This window comes from Girardinichthys multiradiatus, chromosome 8 (assembly GCF_021462225.1).
Source record: "Girardinichthys multiradiatus isolate DD_20200921_A chromosome 8, DD_fGirMul_XY1, whole genome shotgun sequence".
Lineage (NCBI taxonomy): Eukaryota > Metazoa > Chordata > Actinopteri > Cyprinodontiformes > Goodeidae > Girardinichthys > Girardinichthys multiradiatus.
This window is the reverse complement of record NC_061801.1, coordinates 28,090,404-28,111,515: the sequence shown is the minus strand read 5'-3', so window position 1 is coordinate 28,111,515 and position 21,112 is coordinate 28,090,404. Positions and strand designations below refer to the sequence as shown.

The 21,112-nt window shown below is 38.2% G+C and overlaps 1 protein-coding gene across 3 annotated transcripts in view; it reads right to left on the bottom strand.

Moving 5' to 3' along the window:
* Positions 1–3,329: 3,329 nt before the first annotated feature.
* The window catches only part of pnpla7a (patatin-like phospholipase domain containing 7a), a 37,122-nt gene continuing 19,339 nt past the window's right edge, over positions 3,330–21,112 (bottom strand). For 2 of the 3 annotated variants that reach the window (XM_047373017.1, XM_047373018.1), the window contains exons 23-36: positions 20,856–20,919; positions 20,479–20,647; positions 16,364–16,546; positions 16,085–16,203; positions 15,846–16,002; positions 12,557–12,673; positions 12,353–12,422; positions 11,544–11,660; positions 11,244–11,392; positions 10,952–11,104; positions 10,743–10,862; positions 7,944–8,028; positions 7,307–7,410; positions 3,330–5,962 (exon numbers count right to left, since the gene is read on the bottom strand). In XM_047373017.1, the coding sequence (XP_047228973.1) occupies positions 5,861–5,962; positions 7,307–7,410; positions 7,944–8,028; positions 10,743–10,862; positions 10,952–11,104; positions 11,244–11,392; positions 11,544–11,660; positions 12,353–12,422; positions 12,557–12,673; positions 15,846–16,002; positions 16,085–16,203; positions 16,364–16,546; positions 20,479–20,647; positions 20,856–20,919 (1,709 nt within the window). In that variant the 3' untranslated portion in view covers positions 3,330–5,860. The remainder of the gene's footprint in view (positions 5,963–7,306; positions 7,411–7,943; positions 8,029–10,742; positions 10,863–10,951; positions 11,105–11,243; positions 11,393–11,543; positions 11,661–12,352; positions 12,423–12,556; positions 12,674–15,845; positions 16,003–16,084; positions 16,204–16,363; positions 16,547–20,478; positions 20,648–20,855; positions 20,920–21,112) is intronic. The other variant, XM_047373019.1, reaches the window with a different exon arrangement.

Genomic DNA, 21,112 nt, shown 5'->3' with positions numbered 1-21,112 from the left:
AAAATATTATTTGATAAAATATTAAATTATTAATATTAAATATTAAATAATATTTTCAGATTCATAGTCACAACATATGAATCCTCTTTTTGCCGGGTGCCTATAAACGTTGGCAACTTTCTATTTTGTTGAATACAGTATGACAGAAAATCAATCACAAAAGCAATAGCAGTACAGGTTTTTTTTTATTGTAACGACTTTCTCACTTGTTTCTTTTTTTATATAGGGTCTTCCAACAGTCTGCCGCAGGGATAAGCATTTTAATAAAGTGAGATTTGGTACATGTGTATGGTTCAGTTTCAAATGTGTGTACTGGAAGTCTAATGTGAGTCAGTAAAGCAAACAAAATTAATATGGGTCTGCTCTCCTATGAAGTTGCAGACAATATCAAAATGCGACATACAATGTAATATTTGTGGGACTATGTAAGAGAAAAGGCTGCAGTCAGGACATCCTTTGCATTGATGTTATTATGCAACGCTTTTAACCTGAGAGCAGGTTGTACAAAAGACATCAGTTTTAGTTAGCTTAGGCCCGACAGAGCTCAGGGGTCCAGGCCCCAGCATGCAGCCACCGGGAGTCAGTACTGTCTGTACTTTAACTGTGCCCTGTGCTACTGTGTTCTAGCGTCTGGAGGAAAAATGTGCAGATCCTGATCCCCAGTGTGACGCCTGTTATTCAGCTGTTCTGCAACCGCCACTGCATGTTCACTTGTCTTTCAAATTGTGATGACTGGCCTCAATGTCATCTTATTTTTATACTCCAGGAAAACAGAATGTCATGGATTACCTTTTAAGAGTCCCTAGAAATTCTGATCAAGCTGAAGAAGTAAGGCATAAATAAAACATTTATTTTATAGGCCTTTTAAGGAACATTACTAATTGTGACACCACTGAAAAATAAAATTAAAGGCTAGTTTTTCATAAAAGATAATACAAGATATTATTTTTAGGCTTTCTACACATACTCACCAGGGGTGTCAATGAGTGTGAAGGACACTGTTGAGAGGTATGTGTTTACTCTAGGGACTGTTTTTAATACTGCATGACTCAGAAATGCTATAAAAAGTTTTAAATACCGGTACATGGTTTTAGCTGCAACTGCAGGTCTGTCCTACAGATAAATAAGTACTGCTCACATAGGGTGGGCAGACACTCGTTTGAGTGGATGTAGTGGATATAGTTTGGCTCTGTCCTTCATGGTAGGACTTTAGTGTTTTATGTAAAATCACTAATTTAATTTAGACTGTACTGAAGCTCTTCAATGATTTGCTTTATGAGAAGAACTACCCTGCAAGTACAATTTATTTGTACATCACAGAGACACTTTTACCACAGTAACACACTATGACCCACTTGCCTGGTAAATTCCTTGTTGTCCCAATTTTCCCAATAAACTACAGACAGCAAAGGAGAGATGAAAAGGACCCAGAGGGAAGAGGGGAGAATAGAAGAGTTTCATGTATGATATAAAGTACTGTATGTGAACCTCTGACCATCTATAAATAAAAGAGTCAATTTGCTGAAGGTCAAAAATAGTTTTTTTTCCATAAATGCTCCTCATGTCTTGTTGCTTGTCACACTTATTTAGTCCAGATGGGGTCATTGTCTGCCAGCTCTGCGGCTCCTCTTGTTCCTGGTCAACCTTGACTTTTCTGTCAGGGCTCTAATTTCCAAGAAGCCTGTACTCATTCACCCCATTTTATACCCTCCATTTTCTTTCCCAGTGATATATTGATCCAGATGAATGGCACTTACTCCACTCTCCTCTTCCAGACCCTATTGTGACCTAAATTCCTCCCTTTCCAGTCATTAATTAGCTGTTGCAAGTCTGCCTTCCCGAGGGAGAGTAGGAGTATGAAATAGGTCGTTAAAGGACCCATCAGTAAGGGGGGATTAATCAAACAAAGGAATGTGGGATTCATTTTTCTTTCTAGAAGTGCAGTAAACAGCCCAGCATGTAACAAAGCTTATGTTTCCACCTACAACATGTCCTCAGGGTGTTTCACTAAGACTCAGAGATGCAAATCACAAAAAAACTCATCTTCCATAATTTAAATATGCTTACAGTAATACAAATCAGCAGCAAAGACTGGTTTATTCTTATAATAGTATTATTATTATTATTATTAATTTGGGCCCAGACATTTTCTCCTTGAATACTTGGTTGATTATTGTTATAATTATTATAATTCGCCAGCAAACCCTTCAGCCACTATCAGGTTTCCTAAGCAATTGGAAAAAGGAGTTCAAGTGTTTTCCAGGATTGGAAAAATAGGGAAAAAGAAACTTGGATTTTAGAAAATTTTAGGGATTTCCGGCCTATTTTCCTGTCCCATTGTTTAAACCTTCTTCAGTTCATCGATCCATTCATGCGTATGTGCACTCACCTATCCGTTCTTCCATCATCCATTCATCAATCCATGTATTTTTCAGTCCATTCATCTATCCATTATTTTCTCACCCATCCCTCTGTCCATCCACGCATCCCATCTATTCATGCAGTTCTACGTCCATCTACCTATTCATTTATTTTTCAGTCGTCATCTATCCATCCTTCTATCCAGTGATCCATTCTTAAGTCCATCCATCCCAGTCCACCCATTCCATCTGTCTGTCCGTCCACCCATTCATTTTTCAATCCATCCTTTCATCCTGCCATCTTTCATGCAATTACTTTAGACATGAATCCACACATCCACCCATAAACAATTCACCCATTAATCCATTTATTGTTCTGTTTGTCTATTTGTTCTTCTGTTGTTCAGTCTGTCTATCTTAGTCAGTACCATTTATCTATCCATTCATCCTTCCTTTGATCTATTAATCTATTCTTCTACCTATCCTTCAATCCATTCATCATCCCAATAATTTGGCCCATCCATTCATCCTGCCAACTGTTTGTCTATGCAGGGCAAATGTGAAATATAAATCATGAGTATACATTTGGATTTAAACTGCAGAATTTGACAAAAAAAGGAGGAACCCTTCCCTGCATTTGGGCAGGTTTTAGTGAGCTAAAGAGGTTACTGTTGCCATATGACATGCATTATAACAATCACTGAGCTAAACACATTTATTTCAATGGCTAACAATTAATCTTATGCAGAAAATAACTAATCATCTCATCAAATCGGTTTTAGCTGAAAGATGACCAATTTGAACCCCTGAAGAAATAAGCTTGGAACCCTGGAAAAATTATACATCTGTATTTTATATAATGTTATAACTAAATGACCAAAAGTTGTCCTGCCAGCATACTACAGATAATTATGGTCAGCTAAAGCCGTTAAAACATGTTATACTGAAATAAAAGAAGTAAACTGAGACTTGAGAGAGAAACTGGTTTATTAGTAACAACTGATCAGACAAAAACAATATTTTGACATTATGCTGTAGGCCTATTAGTAAACATTTTCATATAACATAATTTTTACCATGAATGTAAGGCAAGTGCACAATACATAATATTTCTCACGTCATCTTAGACATTTTATATCAACTTCATGGCAGGGCTCCAAACCTTACAGCAGCTCTTGATTCACCACAATGACCCATTTAATAAAGAAGTGAAACATCCATCCTGCCAAACTACATCCAGGTATTGTACGAGGCTTCAAAAGAAAAAGAGGAAAAATTGCAAACCCCATCAGCTCATTGGTAAACAGCAAAATGTTTTCTCCCTCTTCCCACTGTGTTCACATATTCACAAAACATCCATAGTGTTTATAGCAGGTTTTCTCCAGCTTACCACACATGTAAAGCTGCAGGCACTTGTAGCACCAGCGTTAGGGGTGTTACAGTGTGGTGTGTACATTATCAGGGGGTAAAATAAAATCCTAATACTTGGAATGCACACGTCTTATAGGTTGACTGGTTGTCCGATATTAGCTTAGTGCCGCGATATTGGATTATCTTTGTATTTAAATAAATATTTAAACATATCCAAAGTATTGTAAAGAAGGAACGTAGCAAATGTGACAAGCCGAATAATTGGTGTAAGAACAGAGCATTATAAGAGACAAGATGAGCTTCAAAGTCACATTGTCTGCTGCTCAGTCTGTGGCTGATGGATTCAAGCCAGAAAACAAACAGGGGGGAGGCCGTCTCAGCAGCCAACACGGAAACTCGTGCTTTGAAGTGGACAACAATCATTTATTCTCTGCATTTCCCGGGCACGCCCGCTACAACAAAACTGTGCCGATAGCCGTCACCGAAAAACAATCTGCTGCTTGTTCTGTGCTGTATTTTTAACTTGGTGCTACTTGCCAAGCAATTTGTGTCACCTTCGTTGCACATATGTCAGGAAAAAAAAAATACATTAAGGCAGAGGTTCTTTTTTTTATTTTGATAACATTTTGCACCATCAGCTTGTGTCCATAGATCTGTTTAATATGCATATTGGCAACAATTTTGAAATTTTTTATAATTTCATGATAAACTGCTTTTTCTTATTCAACTTAATTGAATAAAAAAATAGAAGATAATTTGTTCGTGGATTTTTTTTTTGGTAATTTGCTAAAGTTAGCACACATCTGTGTAAATGCATTAGTTTAGATTAACAAAAGTTTGTGCTCTGTTAGTTATGCATGTGGCCCAATCAACGCTTACATGCATAAATCAATGTTATCTGTAATAAGTCAGGCAAGACCCAGATGATGTGTCTCTGCTCTGTTTCCCTTCATGGTGAAGGGATATAAATGTGAAGAAGAAAATAAAAGCACGACTCACAGAAGCCACTTATTTTCTTTTTCGAACAACAGCAACTCTGTCTTAAAAAGAAATTATTTTTAAAAAGAGTATTTCAATTCCTTAACATTTTTATACAATTTTCAGAGTCAAGCGTGAACGTAGTAATGAACATTATAGATAATAACTTAACAGACACAGAGGAACAAAATAAATATAAATAACTCTCCTCCATTGCTGTGTTTTACTATCTCAACATGTATTACATTTCTTGGTCACCTCACCTTTGATCCATCCATGTAAATAGTTTGTTGCAATTTGGTTAAGTTTGAATATATATGCTACAATAAACTGTGCCGATCAAAATATAACTGAGGGAATACAATGAAACCTACAGCGTATATAGGGAACTATGGTAACATCACTTGCATCAAATACACTAAAAACTTGTAGAGCTCCCATGTTTTGGTTCCTTCAAGCACAGTTTTTTTTATGTTTTAGACCCCTTAAAACAGATGCCTCATCATGTTTTATTTCTAAATCACTTACTGGCCTGAAAACGGTTATACTTCCAAAGATTTTAGGGAAATCAGGCAAAAATGTACTTTGTCAAAATTTTCCCGTTATGCCTTTATTTCTTATGTTTTTTATTTAAAATGTCTTACTTGTTATGTTTCTGTGAAATACAGCAGATAGGGACACTTTCTGTAATATTCATGCAAACATCAGTAATGGAGAGGAAAAAAACGTAACTAAATGATCTCTGACTACTTAAATCTTCTCAAATGTGCTAAACCCATAAAGTCAATCATGACAGAATCATTTTTTTTCAACTTGGTCTTAGTGATGAGTATTTCATGGAAATAGTCTCTTCACTAGTCTGTTCATCTTCCACTGAACAGCTGTGATTCACAAAAAGCTTTAAAGAAGTTCACATCAACTATCTCAATATGAGAGATTAGGTTTGCAGCTGCCCGGTACACCAGAAAAACATGATGAGTCCCAGCCACACAGCTAACGAGGCCCGGCTGGAGAGGTCAGAGCAGTGAGTGCTCTCAAGAACAGGTTTACATGTTGGAGTCATGAGGGACAGATTGAGTTAACTGTGGCAAGGAAGGGCAGGATTAATTGTGCTGACCTGTTTGGGTATTGTTCATCAGACTGTTGCTTACTTAATGGCTTGTTTGGTTTTTAATCAGCTGCTCCTGTGGCCCCGAGGAGACAACTGGAGGCTGCCCGCTGGTGAAAATTCTCCTCTCCTCCTGATCCTCATCCTAAAAATCAGAGGCGAGGTAAAAAGCAGGGTTAAAGCAGGTTAAAATAGTACAGAATAAAAATGATTGTTTAAATAACCTGACAACTTTCTCAGTCCATGCTGTTCATTTTTAATAAGACATTTTGTTCTGTTTTATGTGCCCCTAAAGAGTTTTCCAAAATATTTTTAAAACATCAAAATCTTCAGATTTTTATACAATTGCTAGTTGTAAAAGATGAAAAGGTATCACCATCATATTTGGAGCCAGAAACACAACAGATTTTGAGTGGCATAAGAGAATAACTATAGTATATGTAAACCTTTATGAGTAATTGAGTGGAGCAAAGTGTGACTTTTAGCTGCTTCCATTCACTACTACAAGTTTCACACAACAACTGCTCCATAATATAACGTATCCTGGTAAAACACCCAACAATTCTGGTCAGAACAGGGGCAGGCATTATAATGTCTAAGTACATTCTGCCAGAATGTTACAACTTATTATCTGTTTAATTATTTATCTTTTTTTCACACCCTTTTTCACTCACCTTTGTTCTGAAGATTTTGCCTAAACTAGCTTTCTTCGGGGGGTGCGGGTGGGGGCAATGTGTTGAGGCCTGAGTTTGCCGTATTAGACATAACATTTTTTGTTTTGTTTTTTCTTTTACATTTTTCTTGATTTTGGACAATTGTCAAATGAAAAGAAAAATTGTAAAATATTTTATATTGGCCGTTCAAATACTCAAACTACCTCCTTACAGTTTAAACTCATATCCCTCCAGTTATTCATGCGAGTGTTTCAAGCGAAAGTAAATCCTATTTGCTTGGGCATAATAAGCTAACTCTTTGTAAACAGAAAAATGGATCTGATCATGGCCAGTGAACCAGTCAATCACTCTCCACCACTCCCTTTTAGCTCCTCAGAAATTTCTAAGACGCCACATTTCTTTGAAAGCTAAATTAACACTTACAGCCCTACAAGACATGATTTTTAAATGAAATTCTGAAGAATCTAATTTAATTTTAATGTGCACTTGATATAAAAAGCATTAATCTCTTATATTTGGCCACCAAAGCTGACACATCTCAGTTATAACAATAGATAATTTTACTTTTGATGTAGACATAGATTTAAAAAATAGATTAAATATCTCAATCCCTTCCGGAGGTTTTAAAAGAAACAGATTTACGAACATGACAAAATAAAATTGCCTTCAACAGAAACAATGAGTATGCGGGGTCATAAAAAGTGACATTCTAATTTAAAAGAATACAGTTTAACATCTGAAGAATGTTTTAAACATCGTTATAATACTGTGATAAGAAAAAGAGACCCTCCAGTGATATTACTAGAAATTCACACCGTGTCAGCTGTCTCCTCCCCTTCAGTGTGCTCCCCGTAGTGACTGTCAGAAAGGGCACTCTCCAATGCCTCCTCTTCATAGTCAGTCTGATAGTCTGACTCTTCTAAGGATGGGAAACAGAGGAGGACAGGGTGAAATGAAGCAGCTTTTGGGAGAAAAAGATGGAATATGTTAAGTGAGGAAGAGATAATAAATGCAACTGAATGAAAATGCTGGAAACCAAGAGAACTCATGAAACCATGAGAACCAATAGAAAGGCTAAAGACAGATTGAGGATAAATCTGGTAATAGAAGAAAATAAACATAGTAAGCACGGCATACTCAAGAGAACTTTGAAGCTGCTGTAGATGATGTTTGTCAGTATTATTTTGACAGAAATTCTTGATTTCTTCTCTGTGTATAAGTTCTCATTAATATGCCACAAATATAACTTTGCTGTGTCCACATGTAATGAAGGTGTAGCAGTTAATTTGTTCTTTTACGCAAAACATCTCAGCTGACCAATAAAAAAAACAGAAGTGAAGTGCAGTGCAGAGATGTTCAAAATCCATCTTGCCGACAGCATGTCAACACATTTTTAGAAGAACCATGATGTGTTGCTGAAAAGTGGCAGCATTGAAATATCAGGAGTTTTACCGTCCACCACCGCAGGCTTGACGGGCTCGATGCGTGACACGATTTCTGCAAGGTCAGTGAAGGAAGCATTGGGACATGTCACCACCTGAAAGACACAAATTCAGCTCATAAACAGCAGGAATCTTTTATTTTTATTTTTTTTTTTTTATTGGACCTGACTTTTTAAGCCCTAATGTCAGCACATTTTTTTTGGCAGTCTAATATGACATGCCTGGGATAAATGGGACCGACAACCCGATGAGACAATGCATATCCGTTTCGTATTGTGCTCAGGGCTCTCACCTGTCACTCAAAGCCATCCTGACTACAATAATGCATGACTTTACGTATTAACTCAGTCCAAAGGAGTTCATTTTAAAATACATTTTCCACCATACTGAGGTGATCTAGTGGGAAATGCTTAAAAGGCACGAATATCTAAAAAGGAAACAGCAGAAATAAGGATCTCACATGCAGAACTGGCAGATAAAACTAGTCAGCTCTCTGTAGATAAAATGCACAGAAACTCACAGCTATGAATTTAATGACTTGAGTGCAGAGAAGCTAATTTAAGATAACACGCATAGGATTACTGCATCTGTTGTTAACAAGAGCTGTAATCCCTCTGTCTGCAGGCTTCATCTGTCTGTGCAACCTGAAAGTGGTGCATAAAGCCAATGGAGCCAATACGTTCCTGCAATCATGTCGTGGTGACAAGAGAGAGAAAAACAAATGCAGCTTAAATATGTTTGCTAGATTTGCTACATGTAGCTCATCGGTAACTCATTGGGATTTAGGGTGCCACTGATTTCTTACCAAACCTTTTGTGAGAAAGAACAGAGAGAATAAGAGTAAATGACAAGATCTTGGTGCCACTAGAGCGGTGCTATTCCTCAACAACAAAAAGAAAGCATGTCAATGACACATAAGAAATTTCCTGAATGCATGACCTAAACTGTATTCGTTTAAAAGTTGCTAAAACATAGAACTAAACGTTATAATAGTGGTTATACTTTTTCACACTTAGCATTTAAAATCTGATCTTGTAAAGCCAGACCTTTCTATTCTTTTTTCATTCAAACCTCCATGTTTTGTTTCTCAGACAAATAATTTTTTTGTTTGTCTTTAATTTTGTTGAGCAACGCGCTTTTTAAGGGGAAGACATGCATTTTTCTCTTGAGATTCATCCTACAAGGGTATCTGAAATTAGCAAGATATCATTAAATGTCTGTGTAGGAAGACTGTTGTTTTAAAGAACAAAAATGGGAGTTGGTCAAAAGACAGCGTCACTGTTCAAATCTGAAACCCAAACAATAGCTTCATTCTTGCCTCCATTTATAAATAAGATGCATATGGATTTTTACATGATCAATTCTGCTTTCATTCCTTTCATTCTACACATTACCAATACATTTGAAGTTAATTTTTCACATTTCTTCATCATTCTCCTTTCCTAAATATTGTTAAAAGTCAAATCTAGAAAAGGATTTACTCTACTTGTAAAGATAATCCTTAATTTTGAGGCATTAGAGTAACTTTATTAAAGTTCAAACCTTAAATAAGAGAAGGTCTTAAAATGAACTTCTGGTGAGGGTTGTTAACCTCCTGCTTTAGCAATACATTTTTAAATAGTGAAACATCTGAAATTACTTAATTTAAGCTAAAAACCTGAACATGCTAAGGTCTAGGGCCTCATCATGTCTAGACTCAGTGTAGTCAGTCCAATCTACTTAAAAGGCCCCTTTTAAACCCATGAATGCCTCTACAGTGTGAAAAATAGGTGAATATAACGCAGTAAGGCAAACTGATGTTCCAGTATTATCTATTTATTTTTTGTTAATTTTGTGGCAATGGTGGCCTTTATTTTGTACGTTGACTGACAGGAAATATGGTGGATAGAGAGAGGGGAAGACATGCAACAAAATTCAACAAGATGAAAGTCGAAGCTGTGACGGCTGCGTCTGTGCATGGGTCGCGCCCTTGACCCCTGCCCCAACCACCGCGCCCCCCTTTTATGAATGATTTCTGTCTTAAATTAAACAATTTTAGTTATTTCTTTAATTGTGATTGTTTTTAGCAGACTAAACAAAGAAATAACAAAGGATCATGCTGCCGCCACCATGCTTCACTGTGGGTATAGTGTTTCATCGGAAAACAAAGACCTTTGGCTTGAACTACACGCACCGTTTTTTGTTAATAGTCAAAATATTACGTCTTGTTTGAACATTAATTTGTTTTCCAGATGAAAATTTTTGACCGTTTCTTTTTTCAAATGTTTTTTCTGGCTGCTTTTCTATGAACAAAATAAAAGTATGTATCATAAGGTTATTCTGAGGACTCACACAGTCTTTACTAAGATGCTTTCTAGTTCCTTCAGCTCTTTGCTAGCTTGGTCTCAATTATGCTAAATGGACGTGACTCTGAAGTGTCTAGACCAAAGTGTTTTTGCAAATAGATTTATATGTATAAATATGTTAGAACTAAAAATATTATATATTAATTGAAGGCAGTAGATTTGAAATATTTTTAAAGTGTTGTAGGGAAAAACATGTCAAGTTCTACCATGTTAAAAGAGTTTGATATGGGGGTTATGGTTTCACATTTCTAAGCTGCTGCAAAAAAGTTATCTATTGAATGCCTTTCATTATTTTGTTATCACTTAAGCAGAGTTAACATAATTACAGAAACTATATGTGAAAATGTGACAGATGTTGCTGCCTTGTTGTGGTCTAGAACCTTAACCTTCACTGCTCCAAGTAAGAACTAATTTTTCACACATTTAATGTGTGTCACCTATATTTATCACTTCTCCATGCTCACATTGCTCTTGCATTGGGTGTTATGGGTCTCTTCTTGGTGCCTGTCTTTCATCATTTTCTCCACTACGCCACTCCGCCTCCACACATCAAACACGGTCTTGCCATGCTGGTAGCCCACTTCCTACAACACACAAATATTCACTGATCTGAAAGAATGTATCATAGAAAGCCAGACAATTTTAAGATTAAGATTAAGTGTCTCAAACTTACAGCTATCTCATCAAACTTGCCAAACTCCAGAGTCCGATATCTGTCGATTGGGGGCCTGATATACTCGCAGTAGTCGCTGTTTTTAACAGACTCCAGGTGCCTCACGCAGCATACGTAAGCCAGCCGGGTCTGGATCTCCGCCATGTTCAGCACCTGTTGAAATCAACTTAAGGATCAAACAGAAAACACCTCCGCAAAATCCTCATTGTTATTCAGAGACTTGCTTTATTATTAATTTTTTAAACCTCCTCCAACAGTTTGTTGGGTTTTTATTCATTAATCAGTTCATCACCTTCACTTTCTCTGCCAAGGGGTTGAGGCGTTTCCATAGCACCCACCAGCCGGAGAGCGAATCGCCATAATTAGTGAGGTTGGTTTCATCCCGGCTGCCCACGTCAATAGCGATCACCACCTTGGCCCCCATGGAGCGCGCCACATCGGCTGAAAAGAAAAAAATGAAAATAACCCAAAAGAAAAAAAAAAAACAATTACAGGATTATAAAATATTTATAAATCCCCACAGCTGCACATATTGAGGTACAGAAAGAACATCTGTAATACAATTATAACTGAAACAGTGAGGTTAACAGACCAGGCAGGTTGTTGATGTAGCCTCCATCCATCAGTAAATGTCCATCTTTGGGGTCACAGAGAGGAGGCAGATATCCTGATAGAGACATGCTGGCTCGAACGTAGCGCCACAGAGAACCTAAAACAGCAAACAGGAAATTTATATTAATAACTACATACAGGGCCCTCTACATTTATTGACTCTCCTGGTGGACATGTGTAACAAGCATCAACATTAAATAATCACTGATTCAAATAACATAATTTTACACTGAAAAAAAATCGGAAAGTTAGTAAACACACATATATTTTATTCTGAGTACATTTATTCAAGCAATAAACTATTCAAAGTAGAGGAAAAATATTTTTGCACAAAATTACCAGTGCTACAATCTTTTAGCAAAAAAACAAAACAAGCATTTTTTTAAATTTAGAGTGCTTAAAGTAAGCAGCTACTTGCTTGCACCTGCCCGCATCTACAATTAGAGAAATAATTGAAATTGTTTTAGAAAAAATAACTAAAACTGTGACATACAAGACTGGCCAAGGATCCAGGTTTATCTTGTCACTGTGCACAGCGAGGACAGTAAGAGATGTAAAGAACATCCCAATCTTAGGTTAAAATGGCATGTTGGGTAAGATAGCAGTCATTTTCTTTATGGTTTTATGAAGAAATAATAATTTATACAAAAAAAGACATATACAAAAAAACATTTTCTGGATTTTTGATTTACCCAACTCTTCAAGCAGAGTAGACCTAACTAATTCCTAAAAATGAAACACAAGAAAATAGGAGAAAGAGAAACTCGAGCACACAAACTCAACACTTACCATCAGTGTGTACTCTCATGGCTGAAGCACTGATGTCAGTTGTAATGTTAAAGTATGGGATCCAAAGGTCCTGTATTTGTAAAATGTTAGATAAAAAGATAATCAGAAAGGTAAAAGTCAACATGAGAGGCGAGAATATTCATCTTCTGAAGCCGCCACTCCAATGCTTCCCTTTTTATTGACTGTTGCTCTTATTTAGCTCACCTCAATCTGTTTGCTTTGAAACACATTGCTAATGCTCGAGTTAAACCCAGCACCAGAGAACATGGAGGAGACAGGATACGTGAAATCCAAAGCCTTCTTCAAGGTTGAGGTCATTTCCTTTTGGCAGTAAAAGACATATTTTCCATTAAGTAATGACAGTATCTGCTTTCCTAAATTTAAAGCATAATTAACAGTTAAGCGGTAAAAGATACAAATGGGACCTTTGCAACAATTGAATAGTTGCAAGGAGTGAGAACTATATTCAGCTATATGTACAAACAACCGATTTTACATCAATTAATCTGCACAGCAAGGTTTATGACGTCAAAACAGAACTGTGGAGGAGGATTTCTACAACTCAGGTCTTTAAAGACTTCAGTTCTTATCTGAACAAGAGGTTTGAAGATTATTAGTCAGCGGCCTGCAGCAAAGATGATTTAAAATGTTTAAGAGGCTTAAATAAGGTCTTAAACTGGTAATCAGATAAAAGTTCCTAAAACATTCAAACCATTTAGGTTTTTGATGTCATTCTGGTTAAAAAAAAAGAAAAAACTCAAAATAGCTTAAATATATGCCTGTTTCTTTAAGGCAGTACAAAGAACGCTCGACTGCTGTGCCTCAGCTGACTTGCTTAAAATTTGTAATATGTCATAAACAGTGAGCAGGACGTAGGTAATAAAGTCAAAAATGCTATTTAATGCTGGTTTGTTGGACCCCTGATGTGTAAAAAATACACATTGTGTAAATCCATCTTATTGAAAAAGCATACTGATGATTTTCAAAAAACCCAAACTTTAATTTGAGTGCATATACAGGGGTTGGACAATGAAACTGAAACACTTGTCATTTTAGTGTGGGAGGTTTCATGGCTAAATTGGACCAGCCTGGTAGCCAGTCTTCATTGATTGCACATTGCACCAGTAAGAGCATAGTGTGAAAGTTCAACTAGCAGGGTAAGAGCACAGTTTTGCTCAAAATATTGAAATGCACACAACATTATGGGTGACATACCAGAGTTCAAAAGAGGACAAATTGTTGGTGCACGTCTTGCTGGCGCATCTGTGACCAAGACAGCAAGTCTTTGTGATGTATCAAGAGCCACGGTATCCAGGGTAATGTCAGCATACCACCAAGAAGGACGAACCACATCCAACAGGATTAACTGTGGACGCAAGAGGAATCTGTCTGAAAGGGATGTTTGGGTGCTAACCCGGATTGTATCCAAAAAACATAAAACCACGGCTGCCCAAATCAAGGCAGAATTAAATGTGCACCTCAACTCTCCTGTTTCCACCAGAACTGTCCGTCGGGAGCTCCACAGGGTCTATAGCCAAACCTTTGGTCACTCATGCCAATGCCAAACGTCGGTTTCAATGGGGCAAGGAGCGCAAATCTTGGGCTGTGGACAATGTGAAACATGTATTGTTCTCTGATGAGTCCACCTTTACTGTTTTCCCCACATCCGGGAGAGTTACGGTGTGGAGAAGACCCAAAGAAGCGTACCACCCAGACTGTTGCATGCCCAGAGTGAAGCATGGGGGTGGATCAGTGATGGTTTGGGCTGCCATATCATGGCATTCCCTTGGCCCAATACTTGTGCTAGATGGGCGCGTCACTGCCAAGGACTACCGAACCATTCTTGAGGACCATGTGCATCCAATGGTTCAAACATTGTATCCTGGAGGCGGTGCCGTGTATCAGGATGACAATGCACCAATACACACAGCAAGACTGGTGAAAGATTGGTTTGATGAACATGAAAGTGAAGTTGAACATCTCCCATGGCCTGCACAGTCACCAGATCTAAATATTATTGAGCCACTTTGGGGTGTTTTGGAGGAGCGAGTCAGGAAACGTTTTCCTCCACCAGTATCACGTAGTGACCTGGCCACTATCCTGCAAGAAGAATGGCTTAAAATCCCTCTGACCACTGTGCAGGACTTATATATGTCATTCCCAAGACGAATTGACGCTGTATTGGCCACAAAAGGAGGCCCTACACCATACTAATAAATTATTGTGATCTAAAACCAAGTGTTTCAGTTTCACTGTCCAACCCCTGTATTTTGATAACCAAAATCGCTGGTGAAAATATGCCAAGCAATCACTTAATTTTCTGTTTCATGTGTGGATAAATATTACAAAACACAGAGACCCTTTTGTTTTTAGCCCTTAGCTTCATGGCTATATGAGGACATGTTTTTGTTCCCACCATGCAGAGTAAGCAGGATGGAAAGGAAGGTAAAAATGTTTGTATCTTAGATTCACTAAGTGTCCATAACAACCATTAAACACCATGCACTCCCAACTGGTTGTTTGGAAGCGATGCCAGAAAAAAAGCCTTTTGCTAAACTCTACTGGGACTTTGACTAGATGTGCATGTTTTGGTCAGATGAGACTAAAATTCAGCTTTAAGCTTTAGGTGGGACAGGTTTTAAACAAAGGATGAATGTGTGCAAAAGAGCCTCATGCCCCCTGGTAGGTATGGAGGAGGATCTGTGATACTGTGGGCATTTGGTGGCAAACCAACAAAGACATGGTTCACTCTTCTTCCATGGCTATCTTAGTCCCAAGACCTAAATCCTATAGAGCTAAAGAAAACAGAGATGATCCAGGACTCTGGGTGATCTAGAGCACAGGTGTCAAACTCCAGTCCTCAAGGGTTGGATTTCGGCAACTTTAAGATTTATATCTGCTTCATTCCACCAAAATCAAATAAATGAGTCATTAGCAGGACTCTGAAGGACCTGTCTGCACACCAAGAAGATAAGTCAACCATTTGATTTAAAAGCCTTGGACCAGGGACACATCTAAAGGTTGCATGTGGAGAGACTGTGTAAAGAGGAAAAATCAAAGATTCTGTTTTCTGTTTGCTACCAACAGATGACATGTAATAGGAGGAGACTATGTTCTGTCCTAATGGCAGAAAATGGTTGTTCAAAGTATCAGGAGCAGGTGTGCCAATGACTGGGCCATCATAGAGTCTATTTTAAAAATAATTGTATTAGTTTAGGATTATTTTTTCCACTAAATAAATGTATTCAAGTTAAAAGTTGGACTCCGACAAATCTTGCCCGGAGGTGAAACAAAATGTGGCCAGTACTGTAACAGTGAAAGAGATTATTTTATCAAACGACAGAAATATTTACATACATTCACTTTCCACACTGACAGTCTTACTTGTCTGTAGGACAGACAACTCAGACAGTTGTAACTGTCTGAAATCCTTTAGATTGTATTGCGTGACTGATGAAGCTTGGCTCATCGACAGCATGTAGATTAGTCTCACCATTGCCCATTCTCTAGCTCTAATCCTCATGCGGCTCAGGCTGCGGTCCTCAGCATACAGGGCCCCCATTAGGGATCCAATCGAAGTCCCACCAATCAGGTCCACCGGGATACCGGCCTCACAGAGCGCTCTCATAATCCCCACCTGGGAGCAACCCCTGATTTGGAGAGGGAGAAAACAAAACATGACATAGATTGCTATTTGTTTGTGTAACAAGACCCGTTATGAAATAAGTTTACCTGGCCCCTCCTCCTCCGAGGACAAGAGCGATGGCATTACCCGTGAGAATCCGAGCCAGACGGGAGAAGTCAGAGTGGCGGTCTGCAGGCTTCTCAAACACTCGTTGGTACAGCTCCAACTGAACAAATGCAAAGTAATGAAAGTTAAGAGAATGAGTGAAAGTTGAAAAAGGGAATGGATAGCGTATGATACGGCAGAAAACATGAAAAGTTCAATCTAAATGCGGTTGAGCCAATATTGGACTACGTAATGTGCTTTGATAGATGAAGTATTCCAACCAGCTTGGGAAGGCTCCTTTTAGAGAAGACTCTTCTAGGACAAGAGAGGTGGAGGTGCCTGGAGATCCAGCTTCGCATGTTCAGCCAGTTCACGGTCCCTTGGGGAGGAGGGCCATCTTCTCGGTGCAACAACACCAGCTGCTTCTGGGCCCGCACTGCACTTCCTTCTAACATACGCTCCAGCTGGGGAAGAGAGGCATCGAGCACAGATGTTTCAGAACATTTTACATTTGACACGTGTTCCTGCTTGATGCTGGCACAGATGGAATTATGAATACTTCGAGCACTTGGTGAAAAAAAGTTCTGAAAACCTGTACAGAATAGGGAGCGGCGTCAGATTTAAATAGGCACAAATAGTAGCGTTTCTACTTGTAAATTGTTAGAAATAATAAAAGGTAATAAGGAATTAATAAAGAATGAATTCAAAGGATCACTTTGCCTGCAGAGATAATCCCTGGATGCTGTAGTTTCTCTCCTCAGGCCAAAGCCACACGTGTTTCAGTTGACAGACTTTTCTGATCTTCTAAACTGACTTAGGCTTGATGTTTTGCTGCTTTCACCCTCAGAGTTCGACTGGGGTGTCCAGGGTGTGGCCTGCCTCTCATACTGTGATAAACTCCAGGGCCCGTATTCACAAAGATTCTCAGAGTCCTCTCAGAGAGCTCCTACCTTAGCCTAAAAAGTCTTGGCAAGGACTCCTAGCTGCTGAGAGCGACTCCAAGCATAGAGATGACAGAACTTCCTATCTTAGTGCGGAGGTGTGGTTGACCCCATTGGCAGATTTGGTCCTGGGATCACGGTGCGAACAAACAGGCATTCCTGAGCAGATGAATACATCGTTCCCTCTGCTTTCAGCACCAGCTTGGAATGTGAGCAGCTCTGGTTCCTGCTGCGATAAGAAGGTGCAGAGGAGATAGCGGCACACCAGAGAACTTCTCCACAGACGGGGAGCGTCCATTTAGGCTTAGGCTGCTGACATCATCATGTACAATACAGCAAATACTTATTCACCTCATTTACATCTTCCTTCTATGTATATAGTGCTTAGATCATTGTACAGCATCTTGTCTAGACTTTATATATCTTTTTTTGAGTTTTTCCAATTTTTTGAAAGTATTTTACAGTCTGTAAATATTAAAATAATTCTGTACGATATTGTTTGTAATTGTTTTCACTTTTTATTCATGGTTTTTCATGATTGTTTCTATTATTTATTACCTTACAAAAAGGTGCACATTTAATCTGTCCTGCCACTGAAACTATTTAATTTCATCCTAGGGGGATGATAAAGTTTATCTTATCTCTGTATTAATAATTGTATGATTGTTATCGAAGTTTATGTGCTCATTTATTTGACTGTTAAGGGGGTGGATCCCTGAGCGGTCCAGCCGGTAGTGTTTTATTAATTCGCTGTTATTCATTGTTTGGAGAATATCTTCGTTCTCTCTGTCTTTCCACCATCTCTGCTTAAGACACTCTTAGGCTCACTAAAAGTCCTCCTCACTTCTCTTAACATTTCCTCTAGACTAATTTTGACGTCACTGGAAGCTACTTTTAGCCTTAGGATTCTTTGTGAATACGGGCCCTGGTCTTTGCAATCCTCCACAAAGTAAAATGGACCCAGAATGAACATAAGAAGTGCACAACTAATTTCCAATAGCTTTTTAGGCCAAATAGGAACATAGCAGCTTGCAAAAAATATAAACGTTTTCACATTTTACCATGTTAAAACCTAAAACTCCAGTGTATTTTATTGGGATCTTATTTAACAGACCAGCACTGCATATGGCCTCCCATGTTTTTTACAAGAAAAAGTGTGGTTCTGTACTTATTTTAAGTCCTTTTTCTTTAAAAACTCCTCAATAAATTTCAGTGCAACCAATTAATAAATAGATCTACCTTAATCTAAGGAGTGTAAGAACATCTGTTATGTGACAGCATCAGAGGTTGGTTATCAATCAACCTGCTTATCCTTCATCAAGGTTGCACTATACTCTTTTCATCTGCAAAAACAAAGTATGGTGAAAGTGCAAACATACCAATATATGTACTTCAAACTGAATTGAGGAGTGGGGAATGGAGTGTATTAATCATAAAAACAGCCACTGGTCACTTTCAGATGAGACCAAAATTTTACTTTGTGGCCCACCTAGACAACATGGTGTGTGGCGGAAAACTGACATTTCTTGTCACCCTGAACGTGCCATCTTTACCATTCAAAGTGGAGGTGGCAGCATCCTGCTGTGGGGATGCTTTTCTTTACCAGAAAAAGGGAAGCTGGTCAGAGTTGATGAGATAATGGATGGAACTAAATGCAAGTAATCATAGAAGAAAAAGCTTTTAGAGGTTCCAGAAGAACTGAGACTTGACAGCAGGACGATGATCCTAAGCATACGGCTAAAGCTACAGTGGGACAGTTTAGATCAAGGCATATTCATTCAGTTAGAAGGGCTTAGTCAAAGTCCAGACCTAAATCCAATTGAGAATGTGTGCAAGACTTTATAGAGGTTTCTCCATCCAGTCTGACTGGCTTAGGCTATTTTATAAAAATTACTCATGAAGAGCTGGTAGAGACATTGCCCAAAAGACTTGCAGCTTTAATTGCAGCAAAAGGTAGCTCTCTAAAACACACATGCATGCCACATCTTCTGATTTTTATTTCTACAAAATGTTAACAAAAACCATGCAACTTTTTTTTTTTCTCTTTCATGACTATGGGCCAATTTGTGTTGGTCTTTTACATACAATTACAACACAATACAGAGAAGCTTTTCATTGTAAAATGCAAAAATGTTCAAAGGGTGTGAATACTTTTGTAAGACTGCAGTATTGCAGTCCAGAACTTGGATGGCTGAGCAGTAAGAACAAAATGAAAGGTTTCGTTGGAGCACGATTTTTTATGTAATTAACCCCTTAATGAGCATTCTGATTAAAGAAAATAAGACAAGGGTCAGGTCAGATTATTAGTAAATAACCCCTTTCTGCCTCTGTTGAAGACAGTTAGAAGCAGGATGTGATTTTTTGTAGAGAATGTGTTTCCAAATAAAGCCAAGGATGTGACCTATTCTGAGTTTGGGTAAATATTGATCCATCCTTTAGTTTCTTCTTCCACTTCCAGGTTAACAAGGGCACATTCCTTTTCTGCTCCCCTGAAGAGGAGACTACCTCTATTTCATCAGCCATGCATGCACCTCAAGACCTAGACTCTCTTTCACAGCATCGATCTATCATTTGCTCATTTGTCAAGTATGCTAAAGGGTCAAACACAAGTCACCCTGAGCCGATTCAGGCATTAAATGGTTAAACATGGGGGCCACAATCTGATTCGACTGAATAATATTTATAAGTGGCCTTCGTGTCACATTAGACAGTCATCCATGGTAGAACTGATAATTCTATTTAGATTTTTTTTAAGTAATGTGCAGCAATTTCAAAAAGCTGACACCATGAGGTTGCCGAACAAACAGAGGAGGATCAAGAAGCGTCCAATGCATTGAACTGCAGTCTATGTACTTTTACAAAATGTGTCACTGCTACTTCAAAACATTCAATCACAGCTAAAAAAAAAAAAAAAACTAATAATCCTTGAGTCTAGCTTCTACAAAAAGAGCAATTTTGTAGAAATAAAAAAATTGTCATAACCAACCTTTGCACTTAAAACAGCTTTGATTATGTGGTGCACAGCTTGCAGAAAAATGAAGTAAGATTATAGTAATCATTCTGCCTAGGTTCAGATCAAGTTGACAAAATTGGTTACAATTTCCGCACGATGTCCTGCATCATTGTAGATCAGACGCTTTCCACTTTATGAGAGGGATGAATTTGATTCTGGAGGTCTGCCTAGCTATCAATGTAGACTATACAATATTACTGCCTTTGAAGTGGTTCTCTCAAAACCCTGAAAAATATCTATTAGCTCTTATGCTTTCAGTTAATATCGGATTACTAACTGCTATTTTGAAGTAGTTCTTGTTGCAAAAATGTAAAATAAATTACCTATAAATGACAGAACTAACATATCATTTAGTTTGGATACATAACTACTGATAAAAACAACTATTTAAAAACTTCACCTCCATCTTCTCTCCATTAACAGCCCACTCTTTCCATCTCACCTCCCCAACAGCAGGGTCCTGCTCCCCAAGTCCCACAATAATGATGCAGTCAGCCTGACGGATGCACCGCTGAGTCCACGGGGTTAACGTGTAGTCAGTCTGATAAAGAACGATGCGATGGAGGTCTTCTTGTTGGCCCAGCCAGCTGGAGAGGCGGTACTCGTGAACACTAAAGACAAAGAGAGTCTATTAGAGCAGATCCATTTTTCTCTTGTACCGATAAAACAAGCTTAAACATAACTGAAAGAGAAACGGGGGTACGAAAGGAAATGTTTTATGTTTTTATATCTAAAGGTATACTCTGGGACAGCATAAAACATAATAAATGTAAACTTGAACCTCTCACATAAACTTTAGTTTTTACAAAAAAAACATACCTATCCAGAGCTGCAGCTCCAAGCCTCTGTTTGATAATGTCACTCGTCAGAAGAAGAGTTGGTCCTGCATGAGATCAAATTACATTTACTCAATTGATCTCTTCTCAAAATAACTTTTACAGTGGAGACCAAAAGTCTACGGACCCCTGCTAAAACAATTTTGAGATCTACTGTAAATCTGTTCGTGTTGCTCAAATACCTACGATCGTTTTCTTAAAACCCTTCAGATCAATGGTTTGCCAATTACTTTTAAAGAC